Below are 24,184 nucleotides of genomic sequence, written 5' to 3'. Positions count from 1 at the left end.
TGTGCCATATTGTCAAAATTTAGGGTAATATAAGAGAGGGTCGAGGCGGCAAGTTCAGAGCGTTGATATTATGTTCCTGCCTGCTGACTTTTGTGGGATCAGTGGTGAGAAAGACTGGGAAGCTATCATTGCTACACACGGGAAAAAATATGCATGCACATGCCATTTTATTATATAGATAATATTTCAAAATTAAACGTATCCATTTGTTTTTTCATATGAGATTTTATCTCTTAAAATACTTAATAAGATGTTTGTTGCTTTGCTCAATTTAGGAACAGTATAAATTAAACGTATCCTTTCTATCTTAAAATACTTCTCTCTCTCTCTCTCTCTCTCTCTCTCTCTCTCTCTCTCTCTCTCTCGCTTCTTATACACTGGTGAAATCCAGGTAGAATTTTTTTATAGATGACTGATAAGGAAGGAGAATAAGCTATGCTCACAGCTTATTGGAAATTGATTTTAATGCTCTTCATCGTCGACATACAACTGAATCGACAAAAGGAAAATGGAATTCTGAGATTATTTTCACCAGTTTAAAGTACTGTCGATGAGCCACCTTTCTCTCTCTCTCTCTCTCTCTCAGTTGTCCTGGTTTTTCTGACAGTTCAAATAATAGTTTTTTCCCTTTAAATGTTTCAAATGTTCCAAAGCTTTTCGATTCTCAACCTTATTTGGGCCATGCACCCTTTCGCCATTTGTCAGAATGTCATCCCCCACCCTCCCCCTTTCCAAAATGTCTGCCTCAAAAGGTGCATTATGGATAATATACATATAATACTAAAAATCCTTGGTCACAATTCCCCCATGGAACTCTGAAATTCTCCGTTGGGGGGGGGGGGAATTTCCCCTTGGTTGACAACCACTGTTCCAAAGCTTTTCCACTTTCAAATGTTCTAAAGCTTTACGATTTTAAACTCCTTGAAAGCATTGTCGTTTCTGTTCCATCTTGGTGAAGAGTTCAGGAACAATGGCAGGTTTACAGTTGAAAAAAATGACTGGAGAATGGCAAAGCCTTTTTGTGCGTTGCTGTTAATGCTGTTAACGTGATGAAAATATATTGAAAATATATCTATGCATATTTCTTTTTCACCAAGATTTAATTGCACAATTATCATGAGAATTATCCCAGTAGGGGGTTAATGCCGTCAGTGCACCTCACGCGGTGTACTGTAAGCATTACTTGAGGTGCTTTGCAGCGCCCCTTCGGCCCCTATCTGCAACTCCTCTCATTCCTTTTACTGTACCTCCGTTCATATTCTCTTTCGTCCATCTTGCTTTCCCCAGCCCTCTCCTAACAACTGTTTCATAGTGCAGCTGCGAGGTTTTCCTCCTGTTACACCTTTCAAACCTCCTTGCTCTCAATTTCCGTTTCAGCGCTGAATGACCTTATAGGTCCCAGCGCTTGGCCTTGGACCTGAATATTATATCCCACTCCGTCATGAAAATTATAAACACTCATCGCAGTGAGAAAATAACCTTTCATTTTACCGTCGCACCAGAGATAAGCATGACGAAAAGGAAGGAATCCTTTCGTTTTCGCTCCAGTTTTTGATTCAACGCCAAGAAAAACCGAGGCATCAGAGCAGCCGCCTCCCATCCGTTCCTTAAATATTTACATGCTTAATGGACACGCGCATTTTCCCTCCCTGACCTGAGCTTTCGACTTTTCCGCTGGTGCCCGGATAGTTGGAAGCTCCGGGCTCGGATAGTTATATGGCGTGCGCGCTAGTTCTTGTCTTGTTTCTGCTTCTTGATGGGGTTGTGTATAGCATTTGTTGGTGGGGTTGCGTATAGCATTTGTTGGTGTGGTTGCACATAGCATTTCTCGGTGTGGTTCTGTATAGCATTTGTTGGTGGGGTTGCATATAGCATTTCTTGGTGGGGTTGTGTATAGCATTTGTTGAGGGGGTTGCACATAGCATTTCTCGGTGGGGTTGTGTATAGCGTTTGTTGATGAGGTTGCACATAGCATTTCTTGGTGGGGTTGTGTATAGCATTTCTTGATAGGGTTGTGTATAGCATTTCTTAATGGGGTTTCATATAGCATTTGTTGATGGGATTGCATATAGCATTTGTTGGTGGGGTTGTGTATAGCATTTCTTGTTGAGGCTGTGTATAGCATTTCTTGATGGGGTTGTGTATAGCATTTGTTGGTGGGGTTTGTATAGCATTTGCTAGTGGGGTTTTATAGCATTTGTTGATGAGGTTGCATATAGCATTTCTTGATGGGGTTGTGTATAACATTTCTTGTTGAGGTTGTGTATAGCATTTCTTGATTGGGTTGTGTATAGTATTTGTTGGTGAGGATGTGTATAGCATTTGTTGATGTGGTTGCATATAGCATTTCTTGATGGGGTTGTGTATAGCATTTCTTGTTGAGGTTGTGTATAGCATTTCTTGATGGGGTTTTGTATAGAATTTGTTGGTGGGGTTGTGTATAGAATTTGTTGATGAGGTTATGTATAGCATTTGTTGATGTGGTTGCATATAGCATTTCTTGCTGGGGTTGTGTATAGCATTTGTTGATGTGGTTGTGTATAGTATTTGTTGATGGGGTTGTGTATAGAATTTGTTGGTGGGGTTGTGTATAGCATTTGTTGATGAGGTTATATATAGCATTTGTTGATGTGGTTGCATATAGCATTTCTTGATGGGGTTGTGTATAGCATTTCTTGTTGAGGTTGTGTATAGCATTTCTTGATGGGGTTGTGTATAGAATTTGTTGGTGGGGTTGTGTATAGAATTTGTTGATGAGGTTATGTATAGCATTTGTTGATGTGGTTGCATATAGCATTTCTTGATGGGGTTGTGTATAGCATTTGTTGATGTGGTTGTGTATAGCATTTGTTGATGTGGTTGTGTATAGCATTTGTTGATGTGGTTGTGTATAGCATTTGTTGATGGGGTTGTGTACAACATTTCTTGGTGTGGTTGTGTATACCGTTTCTTGTTGGGGTTGTATATATAATTTCATGATGTGGGTGTGTGTAGCATTTGTTGGGGTTACAGGAAATTACGCCCAAACAGATAAATTTTTAGCTAAAATCTTTTTCGCTCTAATTTTCCTCCTTACAATTTAAATGATACTGTCACTAAAATATTTAGAAATCTTTAATAATAGATTGTAATTTCACTTTCAGGAGGTTAAGGATATGTATCATTGACTTATACATTCTTGTTAGCGAACAGAAAGTCATACTATATTTTTTAATCTGCCCGCCCCTAGAAATATAAATATTTTTTTTTTGTCCTGAAAGAAATTTAAAATCCGGTTATACAGAATCCTTTCGCACTTCCAAAATGCTGTATTGTGTTTGTATATTTTATGCACAATGGGGATTCGACTGACCTGGTAAACTATTGGAAAAATTTACATCACTTTGTTTACAAAAATAACACTACAGGAGATCCGTAAAATATTTATGAATTATTGTAGCTCTACTCAGAAAAAGGTGGTCGATTTCCGTGATAAGAATTGTTCGCCAGACGAGTTTGCTGACTTCAGCTTTTGGTCGCAAAATCAGCCTTGGGTTATAGGATGCAAGAGTATGGGATTTAATATGATATCCTAATGAAAACTGGCGTTTATATAAAGTGAATTTGTAAATACACCTTCAAGAGAATGACGAGGCAGCTCGGGATGTATCGCGTTCCATCAGTCTTTCTTTGTTTTGCGTCCATAAATGATTAAGAGAACAAATATTCTGTGATTCATGTAGCCATTAATACAGTAAAATTCAGTAATAATAATCCCACTTTATAAACGCAGTGTATATCCACGTATTTACGAATATTTGTGTGGGTATAATACGATAGTCTACGAGTAATGACCTCAACGATTACCAATCACAAAATGTTGAACAAAAAAACCTGAAAAGAACGATGTACTTGATTTATTACGTATAACTGAATCACGAAAATATGGAACGTGATGAACATATAAATAAAGCTAAGTAAAGGACGACAGTAAGTCGAAAGGCCTAACTCAACTCCTTCGTTTCACTTTCCTCCGTGGCATTACCTTCATTGATTTATTACATGTAAAGGGGCAATAACGATATTACCTATACACTCCCGTTATTTTTAACAGGTAAAATACTCGAGAAACGCAAAACTAATAACCTAACCTTCTAATGAATCCACCAACACTGCTTTCCGAAATCGAACCGGCAAGCACCTCGGGGCAATATAAATGTAAATAAGAAATGACACGCCGCTGACAGTAGAGCTCTTCAAGAATGCATTATGCAAACTCGACATCAAAGGATCATATTCAGCGCCATTCCCCAAGCGTAGCACCTACAACTGTTTACACGCGGCTACGCAAACAACGGGATGCCGTTTGTAGAACTCCGCTGTGGAGTGAGTGCTGGGAAGAATCTTAATCGCTTATGCGGGACGATGATTTGAACGCTCTCGTAAAAATGTTAATGTCCTGCTAAAATCTGTGGAGGAAGCATTAATCTTTGATATATTTAGTAGTTCTTGTGTCCGCTAAATATTTTGAGTTAATAGTAAAAAAATGTACAGTTTAGTCCAACTTGTTAATAGTAAAAAAGAATTTACAGTTTAGTCCAACTTACAGTTATAAACGCCTCGACTGTAAAGAAATATTTATGTCATTTTTAGTGCTGTCAAGCCTAGCGCTTAAGACAGAGAACAGAGGGAGTTGGAGCGGTTGGACAGCAAGAGAAAGAGGTCCAGAAAATAGAGATTAAGTAAAAGGGTCTAAAGGTGGAACTGGGAGAAAACCCCAGCATTAGGAAGTAATAGTTAGAGAGGATGGACAGCAGATATGAAGAAAGGAAGCGGGAATGGGGGTAGATCAAAAGGCTACTAAAAATTGGGTGTAGCTGGGCGTCGAACGGACGCTGCAAACACTCTTTAATAATGCCTACAGTGCGCCATGTGAGGTGCATTGGCGGCACTACTCCCTTATGAGCCTGGTGATTTCAGTAGAAAAAAAAATAACCTAATACAGTTGAGTGGATGCACGGAGTTCTTTTGGTATTTACATACAGTATCCCTCTGGTTTATTTATACAAACAGCTGTGTGTGTGTGATAGCAGTTCATTAACCACAGGATATTGTATCCCCATTTGATTATCGTTGCTCAAAGAGAATGCGACCATCGGCCTATCACTCAGCTTCCCTCGTGTAGGCGAGGGAACTACAAAACTCATGTGTGACTTATTTTCACATGTAATCGCTGGTGCGCTGGTATGGTGGTTAGCGTCTTGGCATGCCTCTCAGAAGTCGCGAGTTCGCGCCTACCCCGGGACGATGAGAAAATCGGCGGCTCTGTATCATGATCAGTTACTGCTGCAGTGTGGGGTCTGCAGTGGGAGGTTGAAACCAACATTCTTTGGAAGCTTGAATTTCAAGTCAGTGGCCCCTTTAGTGTGCTTGTTCTATGTGAATAGGTTTCGCCTAATGTATTTTTATGAACGCAGATATTGAGATCAATAATTATTGTAATCAGCAGCGATAGCTACTAGTAACGTATTCATAAGAATCCATGTTACATCACATCCCGTTTAATCGACTGATATCATCGGCAACGTCAGAATGAAATCAGAAGCAGTGCTTTAACATGATATTTACATTTAATATGACATTAAAATGACTTATCTCTTGTTATGAAATAGTTTTTGTAATAGACATAGCATATAGGAAAAAATGCGTGTCTTGGATGAACAACGTTTTCCTTAAGGACATTTGGTTTTGTGAAAGCAATTTCAACTTTCTCTCTCTCTCTCTCTCTCTCTCTCTCTCTCTCTCTCTCTCTCTCTCTTTAGAAATTTGTGGGAGAAAACGTGTTGATTGGATGAACAACGTTTTCCTTAAGGACATTTGGTTTTGTGAAAGCAATTTCAACTCTCTCTCTCTCTCTCTCTCTCTCTCTCTCTCTCTCTCTCTCTCTCTCTCTCTCTCTCTCTCTCTCAGTTTTTAGAAATTTGTAGGAGAAAACGTGTTGATTGGATGAACAACGTTTTCCTTAAGGACATTTGGTTTTGTAAAAGCATTTTTAACTTTTTTTCTGCTCTCTCTCTCTCTCTCTCTCTCTCTCTCTCTCTCTCTCTCTCTCTCTCTCTCTCTCTCTCTCTAGAAATTTGTGGAGAAAACGTGAAGACTACAGTGGCTTAGTTTTATTCGATAGTTCAGGTAACTTGCATAACGTTTTGCTGTTTTTTTATTTAAATTTTTTCTTTTACTTTTAACTCCACATTGCTTTAATTTTTGAACATTTTTATCAAGGTTAACCTGCTCACTCACAATAGCAAATTTTCAGGCGGAAGAAATAATTATCCAAATGAATGGGACAAATCACAAAATATATTTGTCAGGTTACCGCCTGTGCACTGCGCGGAATACATTGCAACAAGTACAAAACAGTATGCTAATGCAAGGGTAAAATTATATGTCCCGATAATTTATCACTTTACGCGATATATGTTGAACATATTACAGCGGTCCCACAACGGCATGCATTGGCGGTGGTAATATCTAAAATGAGTTTTATATTTTCAACAGACGAAGTTTGTGATGAATGTGGCTTCATTAGTCACTGCTGATCAGTGCAAATAGCGTTGCAATGAGACCATGCAATTCATTATTTGGAATTATCATCAATGGATTATCTGGAATTATCATCAATGTATTGTTTGGAATTATCATCAATGCATTGCTTGGAATTATCATCAGTGTATTGTTTGGAATTATCATCAATGCATTGTTTGGAATTATCACCAGTGCATGATTTGGAATTATCATCAATGCATGATTTGGAATTATCATCAATGCATTGTTTGGAATTATCATCAATGCATTATTTAGAATTATCACCAGTGCATGATGTGGAATTATCATCAATGCATGATTTGGAATTATCACCAATGCATTGTTTGGAATTATCATTAATGCATTGTTTGGAATTATCACCAGTGCATGATTTGGAATTATCATCAATGCATGATTTGGAATTATCACCAATGCATTGTTTGGGATTACCATCAATGCATTACTTGGAATTATCATCACTGTTTTGATCTGCTTACGATCTTTGATTTTTCTTTTCCTTATTCACTCTGCATTTCACTTCTTTCTTCCTTGCTTCCTTCAGATAAATTGGTTAATCCTTTCCAATAGTTTACGTACACGAAAAACATGCTCGATTTTTTCTTTTTGCATTCTCATCATAAAGGTATACTTACATTTCTTATTTCCTATTAGCGTGTCTGTGGCTGTCATTTCTTAACAAAAGGCGATTTTTAATTAAACGTATAACCATGCCCAAGTGACTTAAGTCAATATCAACTTCATTCTCATCCGTGCCACTTCATTGAAAGACGCCACTTGAGGGGAGGAAGGTGCAACAAGTGACACTCACACAGTGAGAAGTTTATGTTTAAGAGATTCAAGCATATTGATCTGTTGTTGGTATTGTCTGTGGCCTCCATCTTAATAACAAACAAATTCATTTATGTTATTTACTTTATGCATATGAAATGAATATGCATATATACATGCATATATATATGTATGTATGTGTATATACATGTATATAGTGTATATATATATATATATATATATATATATATATATATATATATATATAAATATATTTATATATATATACACACACACAAATTTAGTCCTTCCTCCTACGTTGTTTGTGTAATTTCTGTTACAATCACAAAGCTATTTTTAACGTTCTGCAATATAGGTTAAGTAAAGTGACTGTATAATTTAGCCTAAAATAAGAGTCTTGGAATCCTTATTTGAACGCACCTTTTAGTGACAATTAGGATAATGAACAGAAAGCGGGCGCGAAGCATTAAGAAACAACAAATGCAACGTTACGAGAATTTGTAAATATCTTCCGGAAAAACAAAAGGAATTTATGTGGCAAAAATGACCTCAAATGTAGGCGGCGGAGCCACCTAAGAGCCTTTTAGAAACGCTATTTTCCATTTCATTTAATGGAAATTTAGAATTAAGTTTGCTCGGGCGCATTTTTTTTCCTCCCCTGCTGATTCTTTTCTCGAGTTTCGGTTCGAGGAGAGAGAGAGAGAGAGAGAGAGAGAGAGAGAGAGAGAGAGAGAGAGAGAGAGAGAGAGAGAGGGGGGCCCGTTGCTGCTTCTTCTTCTTCTTTTCTGAACGAAAAGCTGTGGAGCTGTACAAGAGAAATGCTAGATATGTTAGATGAATGAATGATATTATTATTATTATTATTATTATTATTATTATTGTGGTTGTTAAACGACACTGTTTATGTATCTATCTATCTATCTATCTATTTATATATAATATATTATATATATATATATATATATATATATATATATATATATTTGTATATAGATATAGATATATATGTATGTATATAAATATAAAGATGCATATATATATTATATATATATATATATACATATATATATATATATATATATATATATATATATATATATATATATATATATATATATATATATATATATATATGCATACACTCACACACACACATATATATTATATAAACGTACATATGCATTATATATATATATATATATATATATATATATAGATATATATATATATATATATATTTGTATATAGGTATAGATATATATGTATGTATATAAATATAAAGATGCATATATATATTATATATATACAGTATATATATATATATATATATATATATATATATATATATATATATATATATATAAAAAACACACATACACTCACACACATATATATTATATAAACGTACATATGCATTATATATATATATATATATATATATATATATATATATATATATATATATATATATATATACACATACATAGATACATACATACATACATACATGCATACACGTGTGTGTGTGGGAATGAAATCATTCAAATACACCTGGTAGTCCTTATATATATTTCATAAAGATGCATAGCCTATATACACTGTTTCATAAAGATCCGCTGGCAGTTACAAATTTCTCAAATAAAAAAGGGAGAGCTATGCCATTGCGTCATCACTAATTTAAAAATAGCCTTATTACTCATTCGATCAGTATGCTCCCCGAGAAAGCCTGACATGCGACAATACAAAGCCTAATTAGATTAACGTCACGGCATTGCCAAATTTGATCTGCATTCGGATTCTTTAGACCAGTCAGTTGCTAGAATTCTGAGGGAATGTGTTGCCAGTGATATTCATGTATAATGAGGAATATGACATTTTTATTGTGATTTTATCGTAATTCCCAGGAAATATGTTGGGGACTTGAACCGTGTTAAATAAATTTGTCTTAAACTTTTTTTTATTCTCAGTGAAGAACAGAATTTAAAGTTGAAGTTTTACTAAGAGGTTTTTTAGCTTGCTTATTCAGAAATCGTAATTCAAAGCCGGAGATGATAATTTCATTTGACGGAAGTACATAAGTATGGTGATTCATAAGTGCTAACGACGATGATAATTGTTCGTGGGAATTAGGACGCAATGAAAACTATTTTATTTAGAAGATTAGAGAGATAATGAAATCGATGTTCACATCCCACTCATTTCACTCGGAAAATTATTATGCATTACTGACAAAAAAAAAAAAACACTATTTAATGAAAGGAACCAGATTAGGTTTAAAGTAATAAGATTGGTTTTGATAGAGAGTGAAAGAAAGATTAAAAATTTTCTAGACTTTAGTGAGAACATATTAGTCTGCACTGAAACTTCATCCTTGTGCTTCGTTTGCCCAAAAATCGGGCAAAAGAGCCATCATATATTTTTTTTTTTGGTGCACTGTAGGCATTACTTAAGGTTCTTTGCAGTGTGCCTTCGGCCCCTAGCTGCAACCCCTTTCGTTCCTTTTACTGTACTTCCTTCCATATTCTCTTTCTTCCATCTTACTTTCCACCTTCTTCTAACAATTGATTCGTAGTGCAACTGCTTTGAGGTTTTCCTCCTGTTACACCTTTCAGACTTTTCACTGTCAATTTCCCTTTCAGCACTGAATGCCCTCATAAGTCTCAGTGCTTGGCCTTTGGCCTAAATTCTATATTCGATTCAATTCATGATTTTTTTTTTATTCGAAACAATAAAAAGATGCCACGAGTTATTATCAAGTTCCACATCTGTCGTGCACAAGTAAGTGAATCTCACGCAGCCAGCCATTTCCAAAGGCAGCAGCAGAAGCAGAAGCAGAAGCAGAAGCAGTCTGAAACATCGAATATAAACTGCGCCGTATTGCCGTCGTAACTCTGCCGTTCCTTTTAGGGAGGAAAGATAGGAGAAAAGTGAAATGCGTCGGTTTACCCGCCTCCCCCTAAACCCCAAACACCCTCCTCAACCCCCTTACACGCCCTCCCCCAAAATATTTATACGACTGGATCGGCTTGTAATTTGTTGGGGCAATATGGACCCAGCAGCCAGTTTATTGTCGTATAACAATGTGTTGCGTGTTGTCAGTGTTTACAGAAAAATGCACGATGAAATAAACTTCGATAAGGGCCGGCATTTCTCAACTGTAAATCTTTTGAGGCAAGTTTTGATCGCTGGGGTTTCGTCATCACGTGCGGTATTTAGATATTTCTCTCTCTCTCTCTCTCTCTCTCTCTCTCTCTCTCTCTCTCTCTCTCTCTCTCTCTCTACTCTCTCTCACACGCACGCATATATATATATATATATATATATATATATATATATATATATATATATATATATATATATATATATATATATATATATGTATATATATTACAGTGTGTGTATGTATGTATGTATGTATATATATATTCATGTATATTTATCTATGCACAAAAAGTAGTTTCCCACCACAAGGCGTGGCCCCCCTTTGCAGAACATTTCCACAACATTAGCCGCTTCAGAAACTTACACAGAAGGCTCATGAGCAACGCTTCGAAGCCCCTGCAATCACATTGCACCACTCACTTCTATCTTGTACGAGATCTCTTGCTTCCTGGATGTTTAAACCCCCCAACCCCCTTTCCAATACCTCTTCCACTTTTTCCTGTGGTAAGGTAATGGGATGATAATAGCAATCATTTATACTTTATTGTAAATTATTCTCTTGATGGTGACGACTTCGTACGTTCTCATACGTCAGGATGGAGAGTCTGACGGTTCTAAATGATAGCTATTTACAGATGCTTGAGAGGATTAAATATTGATTTATGAATTCTAATAAGGTGATTAGTGAAACCTCGTTACAACACGATGATCGAGATCGCACAGAAATCAACGTCAAATTGTGAAATACAGTTTTGGGTGTCTGAAAAACTACATGGTAAAGACTGTTAGCTTACGACAGCTAAAGCAAAGCTAGATCGACCTAATACTTCAGAATCGGAGGTGGTTGATTTTTCGACCAAAAATAGGATATCGAGCCTGCTGTTGAAACATCGTTAAATTTGCAAAGAGCTTCCTTGAATATTCCTGCTTAAGGCTGTCCTTGGCCACTGATATATGAGTTTTATCTTCCACGGCAACTCTTTGCCTACAGAGATATCTGGTCATTCTTCTCCTGGTAAGAAAGATTTATAGTTTAGATATTAACGTTACATAGACTAAGGTCTACTCTTTGGACCTGAACACCATCAGTGCATACCCAAACCTCTGGATAAAGTGATCATTTTTATTCCCAAGGTTCTTCGTGGACTTTCGCACGTAGGAAATTATTACTTCCTAGGTAGAATGACACGTGATGATCGTTTTATGTCTCTCGAAATATTGAATAATTTAGCGATATATCTTTACGAAGATAGTTTGGAATAGTCATGAGTACACCAAGAAGTATGAAAATGTAAAAAAATGGTTTTTAGTTTTCTGTAAAAGAACACTATTGTGCCGGCTTTGTCTGTTGGTCCGCACTTTTTCTGTCCGTCCTCAGATCTTAAACACTACTGAGGCTAGAGGGCTGCAAATTGGTATGTTGATCATCTACTCTCCAATCATCAAACATACCAAATTGCAGCCCTCTAGCCTCAGTAGTTTTTATTTTATTTAAAGTTAAAGCTAGCCTTAATGGTGCTTTGACAACTATATAGGATAGGCCACCACCGGGCTGTGGTTAAGGTTTCATGGGCAGCGGCTCATACAGCATTATACCGAGACCACCGAAAGATAGATGTCTTTTCTGTGGCCTTGATTACACGCTGTACAGAAAACTCGATTGCGTCGGAGAAACGTCGGCGCAGTTTTATACTTTTTTTTTTTTTTTTTTTTTTGGTGGATGAAAATTCGTGGGATGCTCTCCCCAAATATAAATGCTCAATACAACTGGGTGATGAGGCAAGCCGAACTTATTTATCAAGGCTTAAAGCCAGAAGTTCTTAACTGTAATTCAAGACAAAAATCATAAAATTAAATTAGTAATGGCCAATGTGTTTGTAGCAAAACTCCAGGGAATGACGGACATTGCAGTCTTAATAACCCCAAGCCGCTTGCACTAGCCTTGCAGATACATGCGAGCATAGTTCGTTCCCTTTGAACTTATAATCAACACTGTTTAAAGCGAAGGATTCGTCCGGGCATAAGGGATCAACTTTAAGAAGCTTAAAATGCAAAGGTAAAAGGTGACTGTTTCAAAATATGAAAGAAATTTCAATTTCAACTTACTCCAGTCATTCAAAACTTACTTCAGTATTTTATTATTATTTTATACTAGACGAAACCTATTCACATGGAAAAAGCCACTGGGCCGTTGGCTTGAAATTTAAGCTTCCAGAGAAAGTTGTTTTCAACCCCCCACCTCAGACTCCACACTGCAGCAGTAACTGATCATGATACAGAGTCAACGATTTCTTCATCGGCCTGGGTGAGGCGCGAACTCGCGACATCTGAGTGGTATCCCACCACGCTAGCCGCTATACCAGCGGACCAGCATAATTTTAGCTTTGAAGCGGGTATGTTTGATGTTCAGTTGGTGTTTTGGGATAAAGGTTGTGTATTAGGCTCTTCATCCGTGACTATGACCCACTGCAGTTGACGTATTACCAGGCAGTACACGATTCACTGCTTAGGTATACGAAAGTACAATGAGTTAATGGAACGTACCCGGTTATACGTATGTTTGTTTGACAGTGTGGGCGTATATGTACGAGTATATACGTGTTTTATGGACGAACCTACAGACATATACATATATATATATATATAGACATATATATGTATATATATTATATATAAATATATATACATATATATATATATATATATATATATATATATATATATATATATATATATATATATATATATATATATATATATATGTGTGTTTGTGTGTGTGTGTGTCTGTGCATGCATGTGTCTGTTGTCTGCCTCGTGTCAATGTGGTAAAAAGTGTTATCTCCGTTCGATAAAGTTTTAAATCTATATACAAGAAGAAATTCCCCGAGCTAATTATTTTTCCTTACGCCAGCTTTAGCGTGCAGCGAATGTTTACGTCCCCCGCCCCCGACCCAACATTCTTTAAAGCGCGCTTTTATATTTGCTTTTTTCCCAGATTAAAGGGATTTATTCGGCCGGCCAGAGCTAAAAACCTTATTTAACGCCCAGCTTCCCGTATCATAAAAGCTATTTGCACTTTCGATAAAGGAGAGGGCTGTGTTCGCGTGACGTCGCGGGGTATTGTGTTGACTTTCGGATTTGTTCGGAGTCGGGAGCATTTTCAAATCCGGACGACGGGGCTGCTGCGTTCGGGGTTGAAGTGGAAGGAAGGAATTCGTCATTTGGTTGTCGATTGGTTGTCGGAGAAGTGTGATCATTAAGTGGGGAGGATTCCTTTGTACGAATATAGGTCTGCGGGAATTTTTAATAATCGGCGTACTAAGCTGAGATCGTACTGGCTAAAGATCTTGCCTGATTCGTGATTCAGTTATACATACATTCATATATATATATATATATATATATATATATATATATATATATATATGTATATATATATATATATATATATATATATATGTATGTATCAACTGAATCAATAAAAAAATATGGAACGTGATGAATATATAATTAAAGCTAAGTAAAGGACGACAGTCGAAAGGCCTCGCAGCATTCCATTGTTTCTCTTTCCTTCGTGGATTTTGTCTTTATACACACACACACACGTGTATATATATATATACACACACACACATATATATATATATATATATATATATATATATATATATATATATATATATGTATACACATATACACATACACACAATTACTAACAGGACCTTATTGAAACTGGATGGTATGTAGTGGAGAGATTTATTCAATAAAAGCTACAAGTTTTCCAAGACTAACAGTCCTCATTGTCAAGTTCCGCTAGATACCATCCAGTTTCAATGAGGTCCCGTTAGTAATTGTATTAATGCACAGATAATTGTGTAAGTGATAAAGTTAATATTATTATATATATATATATATATATATATATATATATATATATATATATATATATATATATATATATATATATACACACGAAAGTATGTACTCTGTGTTTCATTTTGAAATTTCCCAGTGGCTTCAGCTAATAAACAAAATCACGCGCTTATTTTTGTATATATATATATTAAAAGGACCTATTTAATCTGATGGTATATAATGGATATTTATTCAGCATAAATATATGTGTTATTAGGTTTCTTGGACAAACAGTCCACATTATCAAGTATTGTACGGATACTTGATAATGTGGACTGTTTGTCCAAGAAAGCTTGTAACTTTTTCTGAATAAATACTCTATTAGATACCATCCAGTTTGAATGAGGCCCTTTTAGTAGTTATACTAATGCACAGAATAATTGTGTATGTGGTAATATTATATATATATATATATATATATATATATATATATATATATATATATATATATATATATATATATATATATATATATATATATATATATATATATATACTGTATATATATATATATATATATACTATATATATATATATATATATATATATACATATATATAGATATAGAGAGAGAGACACAGAGAGAGAGAGAGAGAGATATGAGCTAGGAAGATAAGTTTTGCTTTGAAAACGTTTGATGATTCAATACTTTGTTTTTATTGATTATTATGCAGTGGGCTGCAGTGATAAGGTTTATATTTTTTACGTCATAACAAATATACAAATCTCTGAATAAATGATAGCATTTTTAGCTAAATTATCAACTTCCTTCTTATTCAGGTAACTGAAAAATTAAATTACAGGGTACTGCAAAACTACGAAGGGTAATATAACTCTATACTTTTGTCATTTTCTTCTGCATCTTTACGATTCAGAGAACGTTGTGAAAATATCAAATCCACTTTCATAGTTATATAATAAAACGAACTTAAAAATATCAAATGCATTTTGAATGTTATATAAAAAAACGAACTTAAAATGCAGTTTGTGATGTTACGTCTTGTAGGAAATCGTTTAGGTATAATATAAAAATTGTTCCAAAATTCAGTACACCACGTTTCTAGCAGTCCCTTGTAAACCCTTATGGTCAATGATGAAGTCAACTTCTAAAAAGAAGGCAATATTAACCTATCAGACCTCCTGGGATGACTGTTTATTCCACATTTATTTCAAGAAACTATTCCCGTTTCGCTGGATTTAAAAAAAAAAAAAAAAAAAAAAAAACAGGAAGTACTTCGCAGTAGAGATTTCCCTAACAGACATTTCATATGGCGAACCTCATTCACTTCGACCCTAAATCGGATCCCCAGATGTTTTTCCTTCCAAAGTCAATTAAAACGTAAAAGACTTCTTCCCTGAGGCGATAAAATTCTTGTAAATTACAACGCGGCCAATGGGAGAGAACGAGATCTATATATAAAAGCTCCTACCACCAACTTTTGCTCAGAATACGAAGCAATTATGAAGTCAGCAAGAAAAAGAAAAAAAAAGAATGTTTGTCATGATAGGGAATCTTTTCGTGTTAATCATGAAACCTCGTTCATTTGACGATAAGGGCGAAAATCCCGTTATAAGTTTTAGCCTTAAAAGACCTTAATAGCATCGACGGAAATATTCTTTGGATTTGCGTTGAATATTATGCTCTCGTGAATATTTCAAAAGAATCGCGATGACAAAACCCACTCTGTATATTTAAAAAAATGCAGTCTGAAAATATTTTCTTTCTTTTTTATGGTAAGCGATCTTTTTACCCCCGTTCTCCCGATGGGTAAAACTGTTTGCGAATTGATATTTCGAAATTTTCGGGGCACTAGGTCTTCTCTCTCTCTCTCTCTCTCTCTCTCTCGCAATCGTCCCTCGGCCCCTTTAAAAGTGGGTGATTATGATAATATTCAGAATATTTAATTTTCTAGTTAATTGTGAGTTACACCAGTGATATAATGGCAAGGCAAAGGAAAGCGTGTCTACGTATTCGTGTTTTATGTTCCTTGCAAAGGAACTACTTTTCCCTTATGATTATTATAAATTTGAGGCAAATATTGATTAAGATGGTTGGCGATTTTCCTTATGAGGATGACGTTGAATCTGGAAAGTCGTGTAGACCTTGTTAATCTATATTGAAATTTTACCTTGTAAGTTTATATACATGTATATGTTTTATATATATATATATATATATATATATATATATATATATATATATATATATATATATATATATATATATATATATATATATATATATATATATATAAATATATATATATATATATATATATATATATATATATATATATATATATATATATATATATATATATTCAGTATATGTTGTTTGTGTGTGTGTTTGTATCTGCATGTGTGTATGCATGAACATATATTTCTCATGAAAGACTGTTCTCGCGTTTGTACTAAAAGTTCTATTCTAACTGTAACAAACATCCACAAAGGGGAAAATTTTTATCCCGTCGATGATTTGGCTATGTTCATTTACCACTATGAATATTTTCTGTCCCTGTGTATTGTGAAATGACTATATTTAATAATCTACTAATGACAAAAGTGACCCCGTTTTGCACATGGCAGAAAAAGAAGTGATTACGGTCAACCAGTAAGTGGGCGAATTCTTTTAATGCGAATGTATCTTGAACCATAAGACAATTGTGCATGCGTGTGTTTAGTTTTGAAAAGTTTAGTATATGTCTGCGCGTTAGCTTGAAAACAGTTTGTGTGTGTTTTTGCATGCATCACTGTGTGAATATTAAAAATATTTTTGTTAGCGTTTATGTGTGACAGTGTATGCCTTCATGTTAACCTTAAAACTATATACTTTTGTGTGCGTGTATGTGTGTATTTAGTGTGTAAAGGTTGTAAAGGTTTAGTGTGAGTCAGCGCTTTAACTTGAAAACATTTTGTGTATATGATTAGTATCTATCACAGCGTGAATATTAAAACAATATTTTTGTTAGCGTATAGCGTATATGTGTGATCGTGTATGCATACATGTTAACCTTGAAACGACATAATTGTGCATATGTGTGTGTGTGTGTGTATGCGCGCGCGCGCTCGTATCGCCGCTCATACGGAGAGTAGGATTATCTGCGAAATGGAAAACTTCATCAACACCAACTTTAAGACGATTCCTGAGAGATCAAAACTTCTTTTTGTCCTTGAACGGAGGGAAGGGTGCTGGAGGGGGCGGGGGAGGGGGAGAGTGGCCTGATGCCACAATATGAATATCACCTTTCGAATTATTCAGAGGTGCTAATGGAATGTGAGAGAATCTTGTCGCCGTTTTTGTCGCATGGGCCATTATAACTTTGCCCCATCGGAAGCCTAATTTGCCCCCCCCCTTTTTTTCTTTCTCTTTTTTTCTTTCTCTCTCTCTCTCTCTCTCTCTCTCTCTCTCTCTCTCTCTCTCTCTCCGGTTGTTAAGACTTAAGCTTAGTGAGCATTAGGACTGCTCTTCGGCCGCCCTCTCGAGCTGTTTCCTTCTAAGGGAAAACTTTCGCGGAAGCTGGATTTGTGCTTCTTTTTGTTTGGTAGTGAACATTTTTCATATTTCTGTTTTCTTTCATATGTTTTATTTGATATTAAAATTATATATATATATATATATATATATATATATATATATATATATATATATATATATATATATATATATATATATATATATATATATATATATATATATATATATATATATATATATATATATATATATATATATATATATATGTATGTATGTATGTATATATATATATATACATACACATATTATTACACACCATATTTTATTAGAGTTTTAGGACAAAGGCCTCTCTGTTGGCATATGGGCGTCTTAATCTGAAAACATCCAATCAATCAAAAAAATATATAGTACATATATATATACTATATATACATTATATATACAGTTTATACTATATATATTTTTTTATTGACTGGATGTTTTTTTCGATTAAGATGCCCATATACCTGCAAAGGTCCTTTGTCCTAAGGCTCTCCGAAAGTGGTGTTAGGTGTGGAAGGGAGTAGGTGGTCTGGTGAAGGCCTCTGGACTCTGCCTAACCAAATGAGAAATGTATAGGTCAGTCATTTCAATAGCCGGAAGTAACAGATCAGATGGAAGAACGAGAAAGTGGTTGTGAACTTACCTAAATTTGAGTTTCTTACTTTATTTCAATTTGAGTTTTGCCTAAAGAAAGACGGGGGATTATTTGGATGATTTTTAATTTTTGTAATAAATATGAGATTCAGGGATAAAAAAAAAATTGTATTTTAGTTTTCTGTAAAGAAAACTATTGTGCCGGCATTGTCTGTCCGTCCGCACTTCTTTCTGTCCGCACGTTTTCTGTCCGCCCTCAGATCTTAAAAATTACTGAGGCCTCTTAGAGGGCTGCAAATTGGTATGTTGATCATCCACCCTCCAGTCATCAAACATACCAAATTGCAGCCCTCTGGCCTCAGTAGTTTTTATCCTATTTAAGGTTAAAGTTAGCACTAATCGTGCTTCCTGCAATGATATAGGATAGGCCACCTCCGGTTCGTGGTTAAAGTTTCATAAGCCGCAGCTCATACAGCATTATACTGAGACCACCGAAAGACGGATGTATTTTCGGTGGCCTTGATTATGAGCTGTACAGAAAACTCGATTGCGCCGAAGAAACTTCGGCGCATGTTTTACTTGTTTATATGTCACATTTAGTCCTCACTTCCGCACTTCATTCTTCCTTATTGGAATGTTGTGTGAGGTTAAATTAATAGAATATGAAAATATCTATCGTTAATTTCCATTCATATCAGGTTGATTCTGATTTGTGTTTTGCATGAAAAGAATTATCCAAAAATTCTGTTAAAGAGCGGTAAACCAATTCTTCCGGTAAGTTTATTGCTAATTAATCTTAATTATTATGACTGATGGAATTGGTTTGTATATTTCTATGCATTTAGCAAAGGCTTACAAACACTGAGTTGAAACTAAGAAAGAGTAACTTTGAAGAAATATAAATATATATATATATATATATATATATATATATATATATGTGTGTGTGTGTGTGTGTGTGTGTGTGTGTTTGTGTGTATGTATGTATGTACACACACAAGTTTATTTGATCTCACTGCTCAGTACAGCAGTTTTCCTTCAGAGCACAAAATTCATGAACATACAGTACATTAGTCAGAATTATGGAAAGACTTTTTTTAAGATATTCCCCCTCATTGACCTTGGGTCGAAAATTTACATATCTAATCTTTTTTTGGTCTTGTGTTGTGCCAAGCTAAACGGCCCAAGGATTTAACGTTGATGTAAACTAAGAGAACTAACAAAAAGTAAGCCACCGATGTCGTGATAGATGTCAGTTACGCAGCCCAGTCCCGTATTTATAGTCTGGGACGCCTTTTTTAGTGGTGGTGGGTTGGGGTTTTGGTGGGGTGGGGGTAGTCTTGACTTAGGTCCCCCGCACCTGTTAAGCAATACCTTTTCAATTAAGAAAATTGCATCAACCTTGACGGGGCTTACATGCTACCACACAGTAAGTTGCGTTTCCAGCTAATCCTACATTTATAAGGCGTAGTAATCTGGCCCTGTGCTTAATCTGGTTTTCCTCAGGAACCCGCACTCGCTCTAGCCTAGGGACCCGTCCAGCCTAAATGCAGCCCTTTGAACAATAGTCTACACGATGGACATGAATGCTGGATGCACGACCGATTAAAGAGCGAATGTTGTGATTACTTCCATAGAAGTAAAGTCGCTGCCTTCTCTAGAATAGCCACTACCAGCTGAACCACATTGAGAAATACTCAGAACGAGTCGGTGAAAACATTATAGAGAACAACCTTAATCAGAAGAGTAGCTAAATTCACCAGTGATTTTTAATCTGACAATACAGTACAGACGTCAGTGAAAACCTGTTCATATTCTTAAAGAAGATTTAGCACGACAGGAACTACTGTAGAGAAATGAGAGGCATAGTAAAACGCAATGTAGAGCCTTTCTTTTTTTTCCTGTGCGTAACAGAATGTGTAAAAAGGGGACTGACCCTACGTTTAACTATTACAATTTAAAAAAAAAAAAAGTAAACAAATTCAGAATATGATACTGATAATTTTGAGGGAGATGGGTCCTTAATATTTGTTCATTTCACTCTGTATTCAATCATACAGATAACATTATGAGGCTAATTTGTGGCATAGAAATAAAAAAAAACACCAAAGATTACAAGTTGTGTTTAAAATGTTCATAGCTGTCGGAAGGCATTTCTAAACGTCCCTACGAAATAAAAAAAAAAATTTATTAATTAAAAACAAATATTCTAAATCTACATTAATTCACTTTGAAACGTTTCACTGAGTTTCCTGGACATAAAACCAAGCCATTTAAAAAGAAAACAATAACATTAATGATAACCCAGACTTTCAAGTCATAGATATGATATTATAAGACAAGATTCCTTAAATTTCCTACTTTTTTTGTCAGGGACAAGATCATAATTTCCTCAAGTGTCAGTTTAACTCTTGACAGAAAACAGGCTAATTTTAGATACTGATGTCTTATTTGTTGAAGACGTAGTTGCTCTTGGGAAATATTGGTATATTCGGAAAATGGTGAGCGTTTTCTTCATACGCCTGATTGGATTGACTTTTTATATTCGTTATTTTGAAGATCAAGAATCAGCTTCATTAAACTACAGATAATTCGATTATTTTTATTCGGACTAATCATGCCACTAACTTTGGTATGAAGTGTTTCAGAGACGTATTCAGTCTCTGAATATGTATATATATACATGTATATTTTATGTGTACACACACACACACACACACACACACATATATATATATATATATATATATATATATATATATATATATATATATATATATTATATATATATATATATATATATATATATATATATATATATATATATATATATATATATATATATATATATATATATATATATAACGTATGTATGTAAATATATAAAACAGCCGTACATGAAGATGGGAAACGTATGGTTAATTTGTGAAGACTAAGATACTATTACTAAATATATATATATATATATATGTTTTTATTTATATATATTTATATATATATATATATATATATATATATATATATATATATATATATATATAATATTTGTGTGTTTATGTATGAATGCTTGCATATCTTTGTATATATATGATTATATAATTTATTTAATTTTCTCAGTTTACGGAGTCAGAGTCCATTTTGTCCCTTTTTTTTTATCTTCTCACTTGAAAATCCTGAGTGAAAATTATAATTTCTATAAAGAATAATATTCTACAGGCTTGAAGAAGTAATAGTTTTGAGAGAGAAGGATAGAAACATAAATCATTACGGAAGTGTGTAATAATACTGTAATTCCTCTGCTTTGTTTTATAGAAAACTTCATCAAACGAAATAAAATCGAGAATAATTCCATTCCGACTCGTCTCATCCCTCCCAAAAATGTCTTCATAATCACTGCCCCGCCTTTGGGACGCTTCTCCGAGGGCGATTAAGTTTCCTGAAACGCCCCAAAAGGATTCGGACGGAAGAAACGAAACTCCGAGGTGAGAAAATATCCCTCGGAAGTTCCTCCGCCGCGGCGTCACTTCGCAAAGGGGCCGGAGTAAACTCAAACCGAACTTCCCGACAAATTACGCTAATTATGTTTCTCAAAGTTATCATGAGAAGACCCATAAACCCCTTTCCCACTCCCCCCCCCCTCCTTTTCTTTCTCCACAATCCTCGTCATTCTCTCTCTCTCTCTCTCTCTCTCTCTCTCTCTCTCTCTCTCTCCCAGATACATACCCCAGTGGGGAACACCGAGGGAATGGTGGTCACACCCTCTCCCCCCTTCCCCCAATAAATAACCCAGTGGGGAACACCGAGGTAAGTGGTGGTCACACCATCTCTCCCCCGTACATGCCCCAGTGGGGAACACCGAGGGAAGTGGTGGTCACACCCTCTTCCCCCCCTCCCCCAATACATACCCCAGTGGAGACACGGGGGAAGACCGGAGGGGGGGAACGGTGAGGGGGGGGGGAAGCCCCCTTTCAGCCAGCGCCCTTTGCCTCAACCTAAAGCATCCGTAAAAGTATCTCATAAGAGGGATCCGAAATACCGCAGGAGAAGTGTGAGGGGAAAAATGGGGATAAAGACCTCGGTCTGAAACCGTTTACGATGAGGGGTCGGGAACCTGTGAAAAAGACTTTGGAGCGCAGTTTTTAAATTTCAGTGGAAAGAGTTTTTCCTTTTTTTTTCTCTCTGAACTTACTATTTTTTTTTTTTTTTTTTTACATTTCGTTGTTCCAGCATTTTCTTTCTGGGAGCCGTTTCGTTTGTTATTACTGGTGTTCTTGTGAATGAAAATGTAAAGTATATTTTCATTCTTTTTCTAACAATTTGTGTTTTTGTTAGAGATAATGGAGTATATCCTGTTGAAGAATACGGCAATGTGAAGTACCTAGTATCTAAAGTATATGGAATAAATGAATATGTATTCATACAACTGACTGTAATTAAAATTATAATGAACTCTTGTTCTAGCATTGTGTGATGTTGTTAGAGATAATGGAGTATATTCTGTTGAAGAATATGGCTGTGAAGTACTTAGTATCTAGTATATGGAATAAATGAATATGAATTCATACAATTGACTGTAATTAAAATGATAATGAACTCCCATAAAGTATTTACAGTATATTTGGTGTAGGATTCCAGAACGTCCATTGTTCGAGTGCACACACGCATACACACACACAACACACACACACACACACACACACACACACACACACACACACACACACATATATATATATATATATATATATATATATATATATATATATATATATATATATATATATATATATACAGTATATCCTATTCTGCCATTTCTCATAAATGATATTTCAGTTATTGTGTTTGTGCCGTCAAAAAAAACAAAAAAAAAAACCAATATTGTAGAGATTTTGCAGTTGCATCGCAGTTATTTCAGTTACATAATTTTGCAATGTCTCGTTTTCAAGAGTTTGTGATTACTAAGTTTGGAGTTCATTACTGTCGAGTGTTACGCAGAGAAAAGTAAATGCACGTTTGCGTATCGCTTTTCATTATATAGAGATAGAGAAATTCTTCTCACGCTTGTTGTAACCGTGCCACTAAAATTAATAATTCTTGCAATCCATTTTGCAGAGTCGTCATGCCATATTCTTTTGAGATGCCAGAGTTACACTAACCAGTTCCAGAGGCTTTTGGTTCCTTCTCCTGCCAACATATAAAAAAAAAATTCCATGCAGCTGCGTGAATCTTAATGCCAGTAAGTACAAAAACTCTGTAATACTTTGTTTTTTTCTTTGCGTGGCGTTTACTATGGTATTGTTTTATTTTTTTAAGATGTAGAAATATTCATCTCCCTAAGTTTGTTCCGTGTTGGTGCGTGTTCATGTTAGTTAATGGTGACATTGAGACTCAGCAGTTTTTGTATTTATCGGTTTTTCGAACTTATTTTTCTTAGTTGTAATTTTATTTTTCCCATTTTGTCTTTATCATATATAATTATGCACCTATATATATATATATATATATATATATATATATATATATATATATATATATATATATATATATATATATATATATATATTTCCCCTTACCAATAAATACGTTCGTCATATACCTTTGTAACTGCTCATCTGAGTTATC

General features: G+C 35.0%; 1 protein-coding gene across 2 annotated transcripts in view; it reads left to right on the top strand.

Moving 5' to 3' along the window:
• LOC136828285 (carbonic anhydrase-related protein 10-like) overlaps positions 1-23,798 on the top strand; it is a 455,301-nt gene extending 431,503 nt beyond the window's left edge. For both annotated transcript variants that reach the window (XM_067086160.1, XM_067086159.1), the window contains one exon: positions 23,675-23,798. In XM_067086160.1, the coding sequence (XP_066942261.1) occupies positions 23,675-23,760 (86 nt within the window). In that variant the 3' untranslated portion in view covers positions 23,761-23,798. The remainder of the gene's footprint in view (positions 1-23,674) is intronic.
• The last annotated feature ends 386 nt before the right edge of the window (positions 23,799-24,184 follow it).

The sequence above is a fragment of the Macrobrachium rosenbergii genome, chromosome 42, assembly GCF_040412425.1.
Source record: "Macrobrachium rosenbergii isolate ZJJX-2024 chromosome 42, ASM4041242v1, whole genome shotgun sequence".
NCBI classification, from domain to species: Eukaryota; Metazoa; Arthropoda; class Malacostraca; order Decapoda; family Palaemonidae; genus Macrobrachium; species Macrobrachium rosenbergii.
This window is presented reverse-complemented; position numbering and strand designations above follow the sequence as displayed.